The 14,311-nt window shown below is 40.5% G+C and overlaps 1 protein-coding gene across 5 annotated transcripts in view; it reads left to right on the forward strand.

Annotated features, from left to right (window-relative positions):
- The window catches only part of LOC101856904 (sodium/hydrogen exchanger 3), a 94,078-nt gene extending 80,244 nt beyond the window's left edge, over positions 1–13,834 (forward strand). For all 5 annotated transcript variants that reach the window (XM_005100984.3, XM_005100985.3, XM_005100986.3 and 2 more), the window contains 10 exons: positions 135–391; positions 931–1,148; positions 2,561–2,763; positions 4,172–4,261; positions 4,526–4,596; positions 6,029–6,235; positions 7,227–7,377; positions 8,500–8,770; positions 10,390–10,476; positions 11,052–13,834. In XM_005100984.3, coding sequence (XP_005101041.1) covers positions 135–391; positions 931–1,148; positions 2,561–2,763; positions 4,172–4,261; positions 4,526–4,596; positions 6,029–6,235; positions 7,227–7,377; positions 8,500–8,770; positions 10,390–10,476; positions 11,052–12,241 — 2,745 coding nt within the window. In that variant the 3' untranslated portion in view covers positions 12,242–13,834. The remainder of the gene's footprint in view (positions 1–134; positions 392–930; positions 1,149–2,560; positions 2,764–4,171; positions 4,262–4,525; positions 4,597–6,028; positions 6,236–7,226; positions 7,378–8,499; positions 8,771–10,389; positions 10,477–11,051) is intronic.
- Positions 13,835–14,311: the final 477 nt, after the last annotated feature.

The following is a 14,311-nucleotide window of genomic DNA, read 5'->3' on the forward strand; positions in this document are numbered from 1 at the left end:
GTGGGAGGGGGGAGTTTGGGTAAGATTTGGGGGGTGGGGGTGGTTCTGGTATTTATGCCATTCCTCTTTTCTCTTATTGATTAGTGTTATTGATTTAATTTGTCTCATGTCTCTGCCTTTTCCCCCACTGCCAGGTGATCTACCATATGATGGAAGGCTTCACGGAGATTGGGGAAAGCAACCTGCAAGCTGTCGACTTCCTCATGGGTTTTGCTCAGTTCTTTGTGGTGGTCCTAGGTGGGACTCTGATCGGTGTTGTATATGGCCTAGTAGGAGCCTTCATCACCAAGTACACAGACCACGTGAGAGTTCTAGAACCACTCTTCATATTTGTCCTTGGATATCTGGCTTACCTGACGGCTGAAAGCTTGGAGCTCTCTGGCATCTTGGCGTATGTACAGCTTGTTTTTATTTTTTGTAGGGTGTTACTTATCATTCAGTCAAATATAATAGTGATTAATTGACAGTGAAACTAGTACGAAAGAGGAATGGGGAATGAAGAGTTGCTTTGAAAAAAATCTGCTGATTTTCAATTTATTTCGATGATAAGCACTGAAGCTAACATTTTTACCAAAATGCTTCCTTGTGTTTACATTTTCGCCTTGAAGAAATTCATTGTGAGTACATTGTTTGATTAATTTTTTTCCTAACAGTGTCTCAGTTTCATGAGATGTTATCAATTATAAGAATGTTCGTTACATCAAGTATTGTTGCACAACCTTGAAGATAAGTTACTTTAAACAATGAATCTTGCTATTCATTTCATTAATTTATTTCGTAATAGTGTCTCAGTATTGTGAAGACTTTATCAATTATAAGAATGTTCATTATATCCAATAGTGTAAGACCACTTTGAGGATTAGTTACCTCACTCAATGAGTCCTGCTATTATCTTTGTCTTAATCTATTTTTGCATCCCCCCTGCCTCAGGTTGACATTCGGGGGTATCGTGATGCGTCATTACACTGAAGCAAATATGGCAAAGAAGTCAACAACTACCGTCAAATACTTTATGAAGATGTTGGCCAATATCTCTGAGACCGTCATCTTTATGTTCCTCGGCCTGTCTGTGGTCATCGAGAATCATGAGTGGCATCTGGACTTCATCCTCTTCACCGTGCTGTTCTGCCTCATCTTCAGGGTCACTGGTAGGATTTGTTTCTCCGTGAATACTGACTTTTTACTACCAGTTAATAAATGTTAATTAATGAGAAGCGCCAACGACGAAAGGAAAACAGCGGAAATACAGAGCTTTGATCTACGACACTGACATGCAAGCACTGAGACAGAATCTGCGCTTCAAACATAGGAAGAATTAGCCATGAAAGAAGCTGCATGAAGAAAACCTTGAGACCATTTTAAGCTAACTTGACCGTCTGCATAGACAAAAAGAGCCATACTAATAAATGTCTGAGGCAAATATTTAAGTGGTATCATTTACTTTTCCTGTCTTTTCCATTTTGTTAAGTGTGCTGTAAAGGGTTTTGGAGTTGCTTTCATGAGTTCCTTTGACTTTTGTTAAGTGTGCTGTAAAGGGTTTTGGAGTTGCTTTCATGAGTTCCTTTGACTTTTGTTAAGTGTGCTGTAAAGGGTTTTGGAGTTGCTTTCATGAGTTCCTTTGATCGCTTTGTTAAGTGTGCTGTGAAGGGTTTTGGAGTTGCTTTCATGAGTTCCTTTGATCGCTTTGTTACATGTGCTGTGAAGGGTTTTGGAGTTGCTTTCATGAGTTCCTTTGATTGTTTTTAGGAAGGTCATTACTGACCCATCAGTAGCTCTCCCACTGAGGCTGGTGTGACTTTACTTACTGCCCTCAGGAGAAGAAGGGTTTTTTTATTTCTCCTTTTTTTTGTTTAGATTATGTTATCTGATGAAGCCAGCAGTTCATCAACAAAACAATGTAATGTTTATCATGTTCTGTTATATATATAGCATAATATTTTTTGCGCTTTTTCATCCTCTGTGTGCTTGTTAAAATTCAGGTCTCAATATTCAAATGATTGCTTGGATTTACTTGGATCCAGAGCTAGAATCATAGCAGGCGGCACATGTCCATAGCTGCTCATCTCTCCTTTCCAGCGTCCACCTCAGGGTCTTCCTACTAATTGTCTCCATGAGGAGCTGGTTTGAGACACGCCTGACCACTCCTCGGAGCAAACTTTTTTTTCGCTGTGCCCCGCACACACTTTTCTTTTATTGTGCTGAGTTGTGTGGGAGTCTGTCTCCTCTTGGTTGTGAAGGAAATTATTGCTTATAGATGACTATATCCTGGTTAATCTACCAGCAATTGCTTCTATAGTTTTGAATTCTCCTGGAAAAGAAAGGAATTCTGTAATGAAAACAACTTGGATTTTAACATGTAGAATGCATATTTCATTCTTAATAGTATCTAATATAATCCTTTGTATATCTCAAATTGGTATTTGTGAGTTCATTACCTTACGGAATCTTTTTCAGCTGCTGTCGTTATTGTAAAGTAAAAACCTAGGCACCTGTTGTTGTGATATTGATGTTCAGTTTACTTTACCCTCAAATTAACTACCCGTTTTCTTGTACTCCCCAGGTGTTATATTTCTGTCTTTCATGGTCAACCGTCGTCGTTTGATCCGACTGACGGCTATTGACCAGTTCATTATGTCTTACGGCGGTCTGCGTGGTGGTATTGCCTTCTGCCTGGCTCTGCTACTTCAACAGGAGCACATCCCAGAGAAGGCCATGTTTGTGTCCACCACCGTGGTCATGGTCTTCTTCACAGTCTTTATACAGGTCAGTGAGTGGGTGGTTGGCAGGTGCTCCGGTGGGGTTTGCTTCTTCTTTCCTATGAAACATCTATCGTCCTGATCTCCCCTTCTTCTTGTTTATGTTTGTTACTCTCTTGTAACACTTCTAATCTTCTGACGCTCATATGACCTTATGCAGTTGCTAGCTCCGTAAAACGTCTGCTGTAAAAAACTCCAGGTCAGTGAGGAATCCTTCTTTTATCTTGTCCTGATTTAGAAGTTTCGTTGTGGGTGACAGTGGTGGCTGATTCTGTTGGGCTAATAAATGTGCCCATACTTTGCGTATCTCAGAAACTAGAATAAATTGTGTCGTGTGTGATTAAAATAATAATAAATAATAAATTACACTTTTATTTGTCCCAGAAGGGCAAACAATGGCAAACATACAAACATAAATACATAATTATAAATATGTACATACATAGATACATACATGCATTAATACATACACAAGTTCACACTACTACACAAAATACAGAACAGTTTACAAAGAATGCCACTGTCGGTCGCCACTGTGCAGCGCCCTGTAATTTGAGCTAGGGTTGTCATGTCTTGCTCAAGGACACACTCCAGTGACCACCCATCTGATCCCCGTGTCACCGACACTTGCTTGACATTGCTTGAGTCAAAACTCACTACTCACTCAGCTACTGGAGCTTACCTTTTGTAATGGCAAGAAAAGAAAGAATCTTTTCATTCATTATTTTTCAGAAAGCTTCTTTTACATTGGTAGATACAATGACATAAAAATGTTACTAGTAATATTATTCATTCAAATACAAATAGAAATGAGATTTCCTACAAACAAATCAACTGTTGTTTGACACTTTGAAACACTCATGTTTTGATCAAGGGTAAGTGTGTCATGCTTCAGTGACCACCAGTCTAAGAACTATTGTCTCTTGACATTGCTTGGCATTATATGATTGAAAAATATACAACATTCTTCAGATGTGAGTTCTCTTTTTTTTTTTCCCCAAGAAAGAGCTTAAATATGGTGTGGTCTTTTTGACCCGTGAATGTTGAAAAGGGTTAATCGCCCTCAAGTCAGTATTGAAATTTAAAAGACTGAGATCCTCATCTCTCTCTCTCTCTTGCCCTTTTTAACTCACAGTGGAGCACAGGCCATCAACAGCATTACTCAAGCGAAGCCTGTCCTGAGCATCCTTTTCTATCTTTTTAGATCCTCATAGACTAGAGTTAACTTGGCTTGTTCGTATTATTTTTGGGGTCCTCTTTTGCGGTTACAACATTACTTGATTTGGAGTACACCCTTTTTCTTTTTCGACTGAAATCAATGGTGTGAGATGAATTGTACCCCTTTTTAGCCTGGATGTCATCTTCATCTTCTGATTTGGTTATGGTTTTAATGCTGGTATCTCTTTTTTACTCAGGGTATTACGATCAAGCCTGTGGTGAACGCATTGAAGGTAGAGAAGGCGGAGGAGAAAGACCCTTCAATGAACGAAATGATTCACAAACGGGTGAGTTCTTTAAACTGCCTGCTCCTTCCCTCCTTTTCATCAATTCGCTTGTGTGATGTTTTTTGTAAGTCAAGTAGAATATATCAAAGGTAATTGAATCAAATATTCACAGCTATCATCTTTATGCACTTGATCATTTATTTTGAATATTTTGAATGTGCTTTTCTAATTCAAAAATTCTTATTTCAACTACCATTTGTAATCAAGAATTGATGAATAGTCTTTTAATCTTTATTTTTTGTTGTTTTTTTTTTCTCTTCACAGTTCATAGATCACCTCATGGCAGGGGTTGAAGACATTGTGGGAAAATCTGGCCACAATTCCATTCAGCACAAGTGAGTTGACTTTGTCTAGGAGTTGACTTTGTCTAGAGCTCATTGTCATTTTGATTAAGTTATATCATTTTTTTTTTACAGAGATGGAATCCCCAGCATTGACAGCTTCTAATATGTTCGTGAAATTTACACTACATTTTCTAGGGTTTGAACTGTTTGTTTTTTTTCAAGAAAAAGAAACCTGCAAAATGAAGGAAACGGTCAGGGGTCTCAGATAATAATAATAATAATAATAATAATAGATAGCATTTGTATAGCGCATATCCCCGCTCAACAGCAAGCTCTATGCGCTTTACACTATATTATTACCCCAGCAGACTATAGAACACTCCGAAACATTCTCAGCTTCCCGTGAAGCATACAGTGCAAGCAGCTGATTAAGCGCTCAAACCCTAACAAACTGACAAGATCTTTCGCTGTCTATAGCCGGGTACCCATTCCCACCTGGGTGAAGTGAGGAAAATTCGTGTAAAGTGCCTTTCCCAAGGACACAACGTCGGGGCCCGGACGGGATTCGAACCCACGACCTTACGGTTGCGAGTCCGAGCCTAACCACTAGGCCACCGACGCCACAAACAGATAACATGTTTTTGTTGCTGTGAATACCGTCCTTATTTTGGCAAATATTTTCCTTAAATGATTGTAACCCATAACTGAACTTTTCAGTTACTTTTGTTCATCACTCCACTTACTTTTTTCCCCCCATGAAATAGCTTTTTCCATCATCGGTGATCTGTGGGTGTTCTGCTGCGGTCTGTCTTCTCTACTGATTTTCAGTGACACTGTTGTTGAAATTTGTTTTTTGGGGAAGTGTGGTAACTGCTGGTCCCACTCACCATGATCTATAATTCTAAAATGAAAATGGCTTAGATCTAAGTGTTCCTTTCTCTAAAACAGAAACAGTCCTTACGGTGCTGAAACTTTTTTTCTTGTTGTTGTCTTTTTGAACGGTAATGAGATTACATGAATGGGAAATCTCCTCAGTGTAAAGGCTTTTGGTGGGAGGTTGGAGGATGTCACAGATAAGTCCTATATTTTTCACTACTGTCCTTGCATTGCTTCTGCCTGTCTGGGTTGCTGTTTATCTCACTCTAAACAACTGCGAACTTGTCTATACATTACACTTCGGCAGTGGGTGGTTGGCGGGTGCTCTGGTGTGGTTTGCTTCTTCTTTCCTATCAAACATCTATCATCCTTATCTCCCCTTCTTCTTTTTTATGTTTGTCCTCTCTTGTAACACCTCTAATCTTCTAGCGCTCATATGACCTTATGCATTTGTGAGTGCCGTAAAACCTCTACTAAAACTAAACGAACTCTTTGGCTCAAAAACAAAGAACTCTTGTTCCTGTATAGTTGTGTTTTTAAGTGTATGGTGTATCAACACTAGTAGTAGTACGGGGTTTTACGGCGCTTATCGACACTCATCTCACAGGTTTGAGTACTACAACAACAAGTACCTAAAGCCCTGGCTGCTGCGGGAGAAGCCCAAGACCCGAGACACCTCCATCCTCCGCGTGTTCACCAAGCTCAACCTGCAGGATGCGAAGGCAGCTGCAAAGACTTTCCCGTCCACCATGTCGAGAGACCCGTCCTTCTCACAGCTGATGACGCCCAGTCTCTCTCGTGCCTCTCTCTACAGGTAGGGGCTGCTCCTTCTCTACTCAGTTTTATTTGTTGGCAATAGATGACACGACCTTGAACAAAGATAATGGCTTTCCTTTAACACTGTGTCGCCACAAGGCTCATCTAGTAAAAACTCTTGTCATGGGATCCATGAGCTATATATGCTTTCTATGTTGTGTCTGTAACGCTCAAATGATATTAGTAGTAGAATTATGTATGATTTAACTTGCTAATAAAGAATATTTCTATAACGGGTTTTGAATTAATTGACCTATAAGATGTTGAAACGTTACGTTACGGAATGCACATAATGCATCTTGCTAAAGAAGGGAGGATGTTGATATGTGTACATTGTTCGTGTTTCGTACCATTTCCGATGAATGTTTTTGTAACCACTGAGTTCAGCACGAGATTAAAGGACTGGTGAGCCAGAGGGCCATTCCCTACTCAGCCGCAAAACGTGCAAGTCGAGTCTGTTCTTCTTTGTGTACATATTGAACCAAACGGCGTACACACTTACAAACAAAAGGCGAAGGCGTTTTGGGGAAAATCCAAAGAAAGTGGGTGTTAAACATCGTCGATCGACGAGATGAGGCGGCAAAGTGTTAAAGCTAGGAACACTCAGTTCTAACAGAAAAATATGTGTGACACATGACATAACAATTCGTTGTGGGTGGAAGAGCCATCTATCAACTAAATCCAAAATATCTTGAGAAAACCTATAAAAAGAAGAAGGTATGTTGACAGAAAATAATGGATTCATTAGGACTCTTGTCAGAGGTAGAAAGGATGCTTTATCCGCTAAGCTACAAAGCTGTTTGTCTATCAGGAAGGCTTTAGTAGTGGCTCTCATGACAGAAATGGGAAAAGAAATATACGTGAGGCCACAAGAAGTGTTTTTTCACAGTGCCTTTAGTTTTTAACACACTAACTTCATTTGTTTGGTTACTTTTGTTCCTTTCTTAATAACTCGGAATTTTCTTCAAGAGTTCTTGTTTTACTTTCAGCCGACGTGCCACGATCGCTGTCCCTAATGACAGAGACCATGAAACAGTGGTGAACATGCACATGGTTGACCCAACCTCCGTGAAGCAGTCGCCAGAAGACGAGGCCATCCAGCAGGTGCTGGAGGAGTCAATGTATCCCCCACGGAGCACAGTAAGAGAAGGAACTAACATTACAACTTTCTCACCGCTCTTTCCTTAAGTTACAGGCAGCTCTTGTGGGTGGTTGGCGGGTGCTCTGGTGTGGTTTGCTCCTTCTTTCCTATCAAACATCTATCATCCTTATCTCTCCATCTTCTTTTTTATGTTTGTTACTCTCTTGTAACACCTCTAATCTTCTGGCGCTCATATGACCTTATGCAGTTGCGAGCGTTGTAAAACCTCTACTAAAACAAAACACAGGCTGTATGCTGTATATTTTAAAGTTTTTATTTATTTTATTTTTTTAAAGGGGGAGGGGGGGGGGGGGAGTTGTTGAAGTAGCTGTTTTATGCAGCCATCAACACAATTTAGTTGATTTAGGAGGCAGGTTGAAACCCTGCTTATCAGGGCCAATTCGGGCTGAAAGGGGTGTGACATCGAAGGAGAGAGACCTAGATACCTACTAAAAATTTTGCACTAACAAGAATCTGATGGGGTCTTTTGTGGGACAGCGAAGCAGTTTACCTCTACACCACCATGTGGGGTGTATGTATTTCTCTATTTGAGTATTCATAAATGGTCTAGAGTGGTCTGCTGTTCCTACTTCTATCATGTTTCCTCCACATCCCATTCTGTACCTGGCAAAATGTGGCTTTTCTACTGTTTACTTTCTACTGAGATCCTGAAATTTGTTTGTTAGTTTCATACTTTACTAAGTATTATGTGTCTTATAGAGCTTGCAATCAGAAACAAAGAAAGCCCAGTACTTTTAGGTAAGATAAATAGCATTGTTTGGTCTCTTTTATAACATGACAGTGCATGATGGCAACTTGGTACCGTTAGCAATAGCATGCCTTTACATTACACATCAACCTCTGAGCCAGAGATGAATCAGAGATGTCACCCTGGATGGTTGACGGGTGCTCGTGTGTGGTTTGCTTCTTCTTTCCTATGAAACATCTATCATCCTTATCTCCCCTTCTTCTTTTTTTATGTTTGTTACTCTCTAGTAACCCCTCTAATCTTCTGGCACTCATATAACCTTATGCAGTTGCGAGCGCCGTAAAACCTCTACTAAAACAGAAAGAGATGTCACCTCCTGGTATTCATGTTATAATGTGCTCTGTTGTTTCAGTGGGTTCGTGAACGACGTCACACTCTCGCCGAGGTCCACAATCACCCACCGTTTCATCATGACGAAAGAGAACAGCTCCGGCATTTTATTCGGGACCTCCACGGCAACTCTGTGGAAGGTGTGGCTAATGGGAACCTTCACCCTCATATGGGCGCTTCCAGGGCCCCCGTGCTGAATGGCCATGTGGTGAAAAAGAATGTCAGTTTCAGTGGGGCTCACACTCGTCTCAGCAAACAGCTCTCTGATGTGGCCGAGATTCTTCCTGGTGGTGGTAAGAGAATTACTGTATTCGTTCTTTGGTTCTTTGCACAGAAGGGAAGATAGGGAGAAATGATGGGAGGAGGCTTGAAAACTGGGGTTTAGAGAAGATGGTACCATTGTTCTTTCCAATTTTGTTCTTCCCAGTATTCTGGATTGAGCCCTTTCGGGCCGGGTGTTTCTTGTAGTGGCCACATCTACCCTTTTTACTGGGTGAATATTTGGGTTTTTTCAGGTTTTTGGGTTATGAATGTAGCTTTTTTCTAACTATTTGCCATAATTTTTAGCAATGCATTTGGTACATGGCTCACATTTTGTTGAAAAAATCTATTCTAGAAACTAGAAAAGCTCTCTGTTACGTCTTCGGTGTTGTCTTAAAATTTCGAAAAAAGTGAACCCTTTGGTCATCACTTCAGTCTCTGGCTGTTAAGTACAGCGATATAGCGGCCATGGCAATACATGGCTTGATCAGTTGTAAGCTTCTCATACTCATTCTTCTCTGTACTTCAATGACTGGCGGATGCTTTTGTATGGTTTACTCCTTTTTTCCAATCAAACAATTGGTCGCCTTATCTCCCCTCCTTCTTTTTGTGTTTGTTACTCTCTTTTATAACACCTCTAATCTTCGGCACTTATATGACATAATTGTGCTGCAAATGCGGTAAAACTCTTTCTAATACAAAACAAAATTCCTCTCTGTACAGAGCAAAATTCTTTACAGAACTCTGTGTTGTAGATCCTTCCTCTTTCTATCATTCCCTGCCAGATCTCGGGGTTAGTGGAATGTACATACTTCAGTCCAATGTACAACATATTTTGATGAATATAACAGCTTTTTTTGTCTAGCATGTGGAGCCCCTGTTTTTAACCAGCCTGATGTTCTTTAGCTTTTTCTACCAAGATCTCTTAAACCTGCAAAACTTATAGGTTAGACTGCCCTAGGATTAGTACTTGTTTTCCCTTATATGAAAAACCTAAAACTGCTCCTTTTTATCTACAAGAACTTATCAGTATATATAAACCAGGGAGAAACCTAAGATCATCAAACCATAACACCCTACTTGTGTCACCTGTAAAATCATACAAATCATATGGAGAGAGATCTTTCTCATATCTTGGTCCATTTATGTGGAACAGATTACCCATGAAACTAAGACAAATAAGAACACTTGATAGCTTCAAAAGACATCTTAAACATTTTCTGTTCCTACAGGTCTATCCTTCATAAGCTTTTAACGTTATCTTTCATTATATTTGTTCTGTTCCTATGTCTTGATGAAAATAGTCTGTGTGTGTGTGTGTGTGTGTGTGTGTGTATGTGTGTGTGTGTGTGTGTGTGTGTGTGTTTGTGTGTGTGTGTGTGTGTGTGTGTGTGTGTGTGCGCATTAATGTATATTGCTTGAGAAGAAAGGAAGTAGTAACAAAGGTTTTTGAAAAATGGGTATTCCAATGTAAAGCGCATTGAGCTACTTTTTTGGAAATGCGCTATATAAATGTTATATATTATTTTTATTATTATTAGAAAAATGCTTCCTGGCAGCTGAAACTTGTACTTTGGCGTGAGCAAATGGCTCACGACTTTGTCCCCGTCCATCTCCTGTGAGACTTAATTTGCCTTTTTAAAATTTTCAGTTCAAGAAAACAGTTGCTATATAGAGGATTCTTCATCAGCTCCAAGGGTAGTCTTCACCGTAGGAAAACCTCCCCCTATGTCTGATGGTAAGTCCCACTTCTGACTTCTGTGTATCTTATTTTGCGGCTACTCTGACTTTATTTTCAAACAGCCTCATCCATACGAATTTAAGACTTGCTGCATTTGTGTAGTCATTTGGATTTTTTTCTCTTTCCACCACATCTTGGATCTTCGCTACATGTATTGCTTTTCAAATGCTGTATACCAGGGGTCTTAAACTTTCAGCCCGTGGGCCAATTTACGCCCACAGGACTATATTTTGTGCCACCTACTTGACAGCAAGGTGTTTTTTTGCATGTAGTGTGACCCGCACATTTTTTTCACACGCACCTTCTTGCCACTGTGTTCTGAAGAATTGATTATTTTTTAAAATGCTATTAAAAAGATTGAAATGATTAGGTCAGTTCCACTTTTTTGCCTTTGATACTTCGAACCATTTTTACTGTCCTGCTTAATGTGGCCCAGGCTCACCCCAACTCCACCTCCAGTGGTCCCCAGAGAATTTGAGTTTGGGACCCCTGCTGCACACTGTCCCTCAGAACTGTTTTTTTTTTCTCGTGTATTTTAAAACACTAACAATTTTTTCTCTTTGAATTCACAGGTGTACAGTCTGACCCTGACTCGCAAAGTCCGATATCGAAATCGCCTCCCTCTGACCCAGCCCCCGCATCTGGTGGAGACTCATCAGAACCCGTTCCCCCTAGTGCTAGTGAACAGACCCAGAGTGTAGAACCAAGTGCAGACACAAACACAACAGTTGAGACATCGTCTGGCCCGTCAACAGCGCAGCCAGCCCCCACGAGTGACACCCTGTACTCCCGCCCCCCTGACATTCCTTTGTCGCACACCAAGATCAGCGCCAGCATTCCTATCCCAGCAACCAGCAAACATAGCCGCCCTCGGAAAGAAGCAGAACAAAGTAGCTCTAGTCCAGATGCTAAGGGTGACGAAGACAAAAAGTCTGACTCTGACAAAGGTGAAACGTCTCCGAAAGAAGAGACTGTCGCTGAAAGCTCTCTACCTTGGCGTCGCCAGACATCATTGCCACCTGTGCCTTCTTCAGTCTCCCTGAGTCTTCCAGATGATGAGAATCCACTCATGTCGGAAGCGCCGTCATGGGCAGATAATCTTGCTTATAACAACCTCACAGAAACAGGGTCGCCATATCATTCTCCACAGAACACTATTACGGCAGTCCGTGCAGAAGAGAATCCACGTCCTGTGTTTGATATCTTCCCTGCGTCCTCTCCTTCTCCAGATGACAAACACGAGCCTATGCTTCCTCTCCCCTGGAGCTTCAAGGACAACGAGCCAGCTCAAGGGGCAGAAGCCCTCCCATCACATTCCGTTGCTGCGGGCGAAGCTGGCGACAAAGCAAGCTGCTTCCTGGTTTCCCCGCATGACCTTGCACCCCCTGCGTACCACTGCCCACTACAGCCACAGCTACATTCCGTCAATGGAGGCACCTCGAGAAGAGCCCTCCAGCCCAACTCTCCCATCCACTTTCAGCAGATGGAGAAACCTGATTCTATCACTGCTGGCGCTATTGAGTCTCAGCTGATTGGCATTGAGACAGACTACCATCATGGCATGACAGACAGAGTGTCTCAGTGGCTGGCATCTGCTTCCAATAGCCAGCCTGATGAAGATCCATACCATGCCCAAGAGCAAGATAGAGAAATGATTTTAGAATCATTACGGCAGAAAAAAGAGCGGAACTTTGGTGATACTGATGAGGGTACAGATGCTGATGTGGAGTCAGACTGTGAAGTTAGGGACACTCGGCTATAACTGTGGAGTGTATCCATCTTTAGTTTGTCGCAAGCATCGTCTTAAAACAAAAGTAATTTTGAGTCATTGCCATGTGTCAGTTTTGTTAAATTGCTCAAATCTGATGTGGAGCATACAATGATATTTGCTCATTTGTGTGACCTGTGAATTGAGTGGGTGTTGAGGGATTTTTAGTTCAGGTAAAGTTAGTTTAAGATTGATAGTTTCTCCTTTGGGAACATTGGGGATAAGAGTTACTGTCACTACTGTCAGTGTCAGTTACAGCCAGAGCATTTCAAATTCATGATTATATATGATCTCTGCAGGCATTTCTGAATTTATGAATGAGTTTCATTTTGACAACAGTTTGTATAGGGTGTTAGCACCCAGTTCAGAACAGTTAGATATAGCTTGTATATTTTCCTAACCTAATGTCTTAGCAGTATTTCAGTGTAAAATATGAAGACTGCCTTAATTTTTATGTACATTTTTTGGAAACGTTTTTGATAATGCTGAATTTTTATGTTAAGTTGATTGTATCACAGGGAGTGCCTATGTTTCAACTAGGCATACAAAGATAAACATTCATTAGACATTCACCTTCTAGGGGATGCTGAATTAACAACAAAAACATTCTAGAAGGCTCCATGGGATTTCCAGTGTCAGATTAGTTTTGCCCAGCTCAGATGGGTTTTCCTAAAAGCAGGGGACAATATTGATGATCCAGGAACTTTGCTACACTGACAATGCATTTGGCTGCCAATCAAAATTCATTTCTATACTCTTATTCATGATCTTTAGAGGTCTCACCTTTTTTGAGGAATTTAATTTATTTATATGTGCTAAATTAGTTTGTTTTTATTTTGCAGCAAGGTTTCCTTGAGAATACATAGCCCTTGCAGTTTAATGGACAATTTGTTTTCAAACATTCTCTCTCGGTGTAATTTATTGGGCTAGTTGTAAAGAAATGTCTAAGATGCCGTTGTTTTGGACATTTCTTGAGTGAACTTGTACTTTGTGAACTTAAAAAAAAATTTCACTTTTATGGGCTCTTAGTGTGAGCGAAAATCATCTGAATTCTGCATTTAAAACTGCTTGAAAAATTTGTAATGGAATTTTATTTTGAATTTGATAACTGTCCAAATTTTAGAAAAACGACAACTAGAAACGAGGTAATTTAATTACTGCCAGTTGTAATCTAAATATTGTTGCTGAAAGATACATCTTGATCACGCACATTTTTATTTTCCTCATATTTGCTTTGACTTTCACCAGATATGTGATAAGTGGTGGTGATAAAATGATGCTCTGTGAGCGTTGTGCCTTCTTAAGAAACAGCCTTTTGTATGAGGTCTCGAGGCTGACGTATGAACAAGAGAGTCAGAGCTAGAAGAGGAATATTGTGAGGGATACTGATCTCAAACTCCAAAGTTCATGACATCTTGCAGTCTATATCGTGAAGCGTCTGATCAAGATATTAAGTGGAGCATAGCAGAAAGCCAAAGAGTTGTATTGAGTTTCTGTCATGAGAAAAGTGTTTAAGATAATATGTCTTATTTCTGTTGTATCTGTGTATGAATAAGATAAGTGAGACGTGAAATATGAGTTAACTATGCAAAACGTATTTTTTTTCTGATGTTCTGATTAGCATCATTATTAAGAATATTTTCTTCTCTGGAGTCTCATATATAATAATGGGTCACATTTATAAGGTTTAGTGCATTTTACTCTATGGGAGTCCTGAATGCTTTAAACAACGTAAAGTAACATGTACCTTCCCACTTAATTATCGATGACAGAATACATGAATAAGGATGATACTCCTTCTCTTTCTCCCCCTCTCGCTCTCTGTCTCTCTCTCTTTCTCACTCTCTCTCGCTCTCTGTCTCTCTTTCTCTCTCTCTCTCGCTCTCTGTCTGTCTCTCTCTCTCTCTCTCTCTCTCTCTGTCTCTCTCTCTCTCTTCTCTCTCTCTCTCTCTCTCTCTCTCCCCCTCTCGCTCTCTGTCTCTCTCTTTCTCTTTCTCTCTTTCTCTCTCTGTCTGTCTCTCTTTCTCTCACTCTCTCTCTCTCTGTCTCGCTCTCTGTCTCTGT

Source organism: Aplysia californica, unplaced genomic scaffold (genome assembly GCF_000002075.1).
Source record: "Aplysia californica isolate F4 #8 unplaced genomic scaffold, AplCal3.0 scaffold00267, whole genome shotgun sequence".
Classification (NCBI taxonomy): domain Eukaryota; kingdom Metazoa; phylum Mollusca; class Gastropoda; order Aplysiida; family Aplysiidae; genus Aplysia; species Aplysia californica.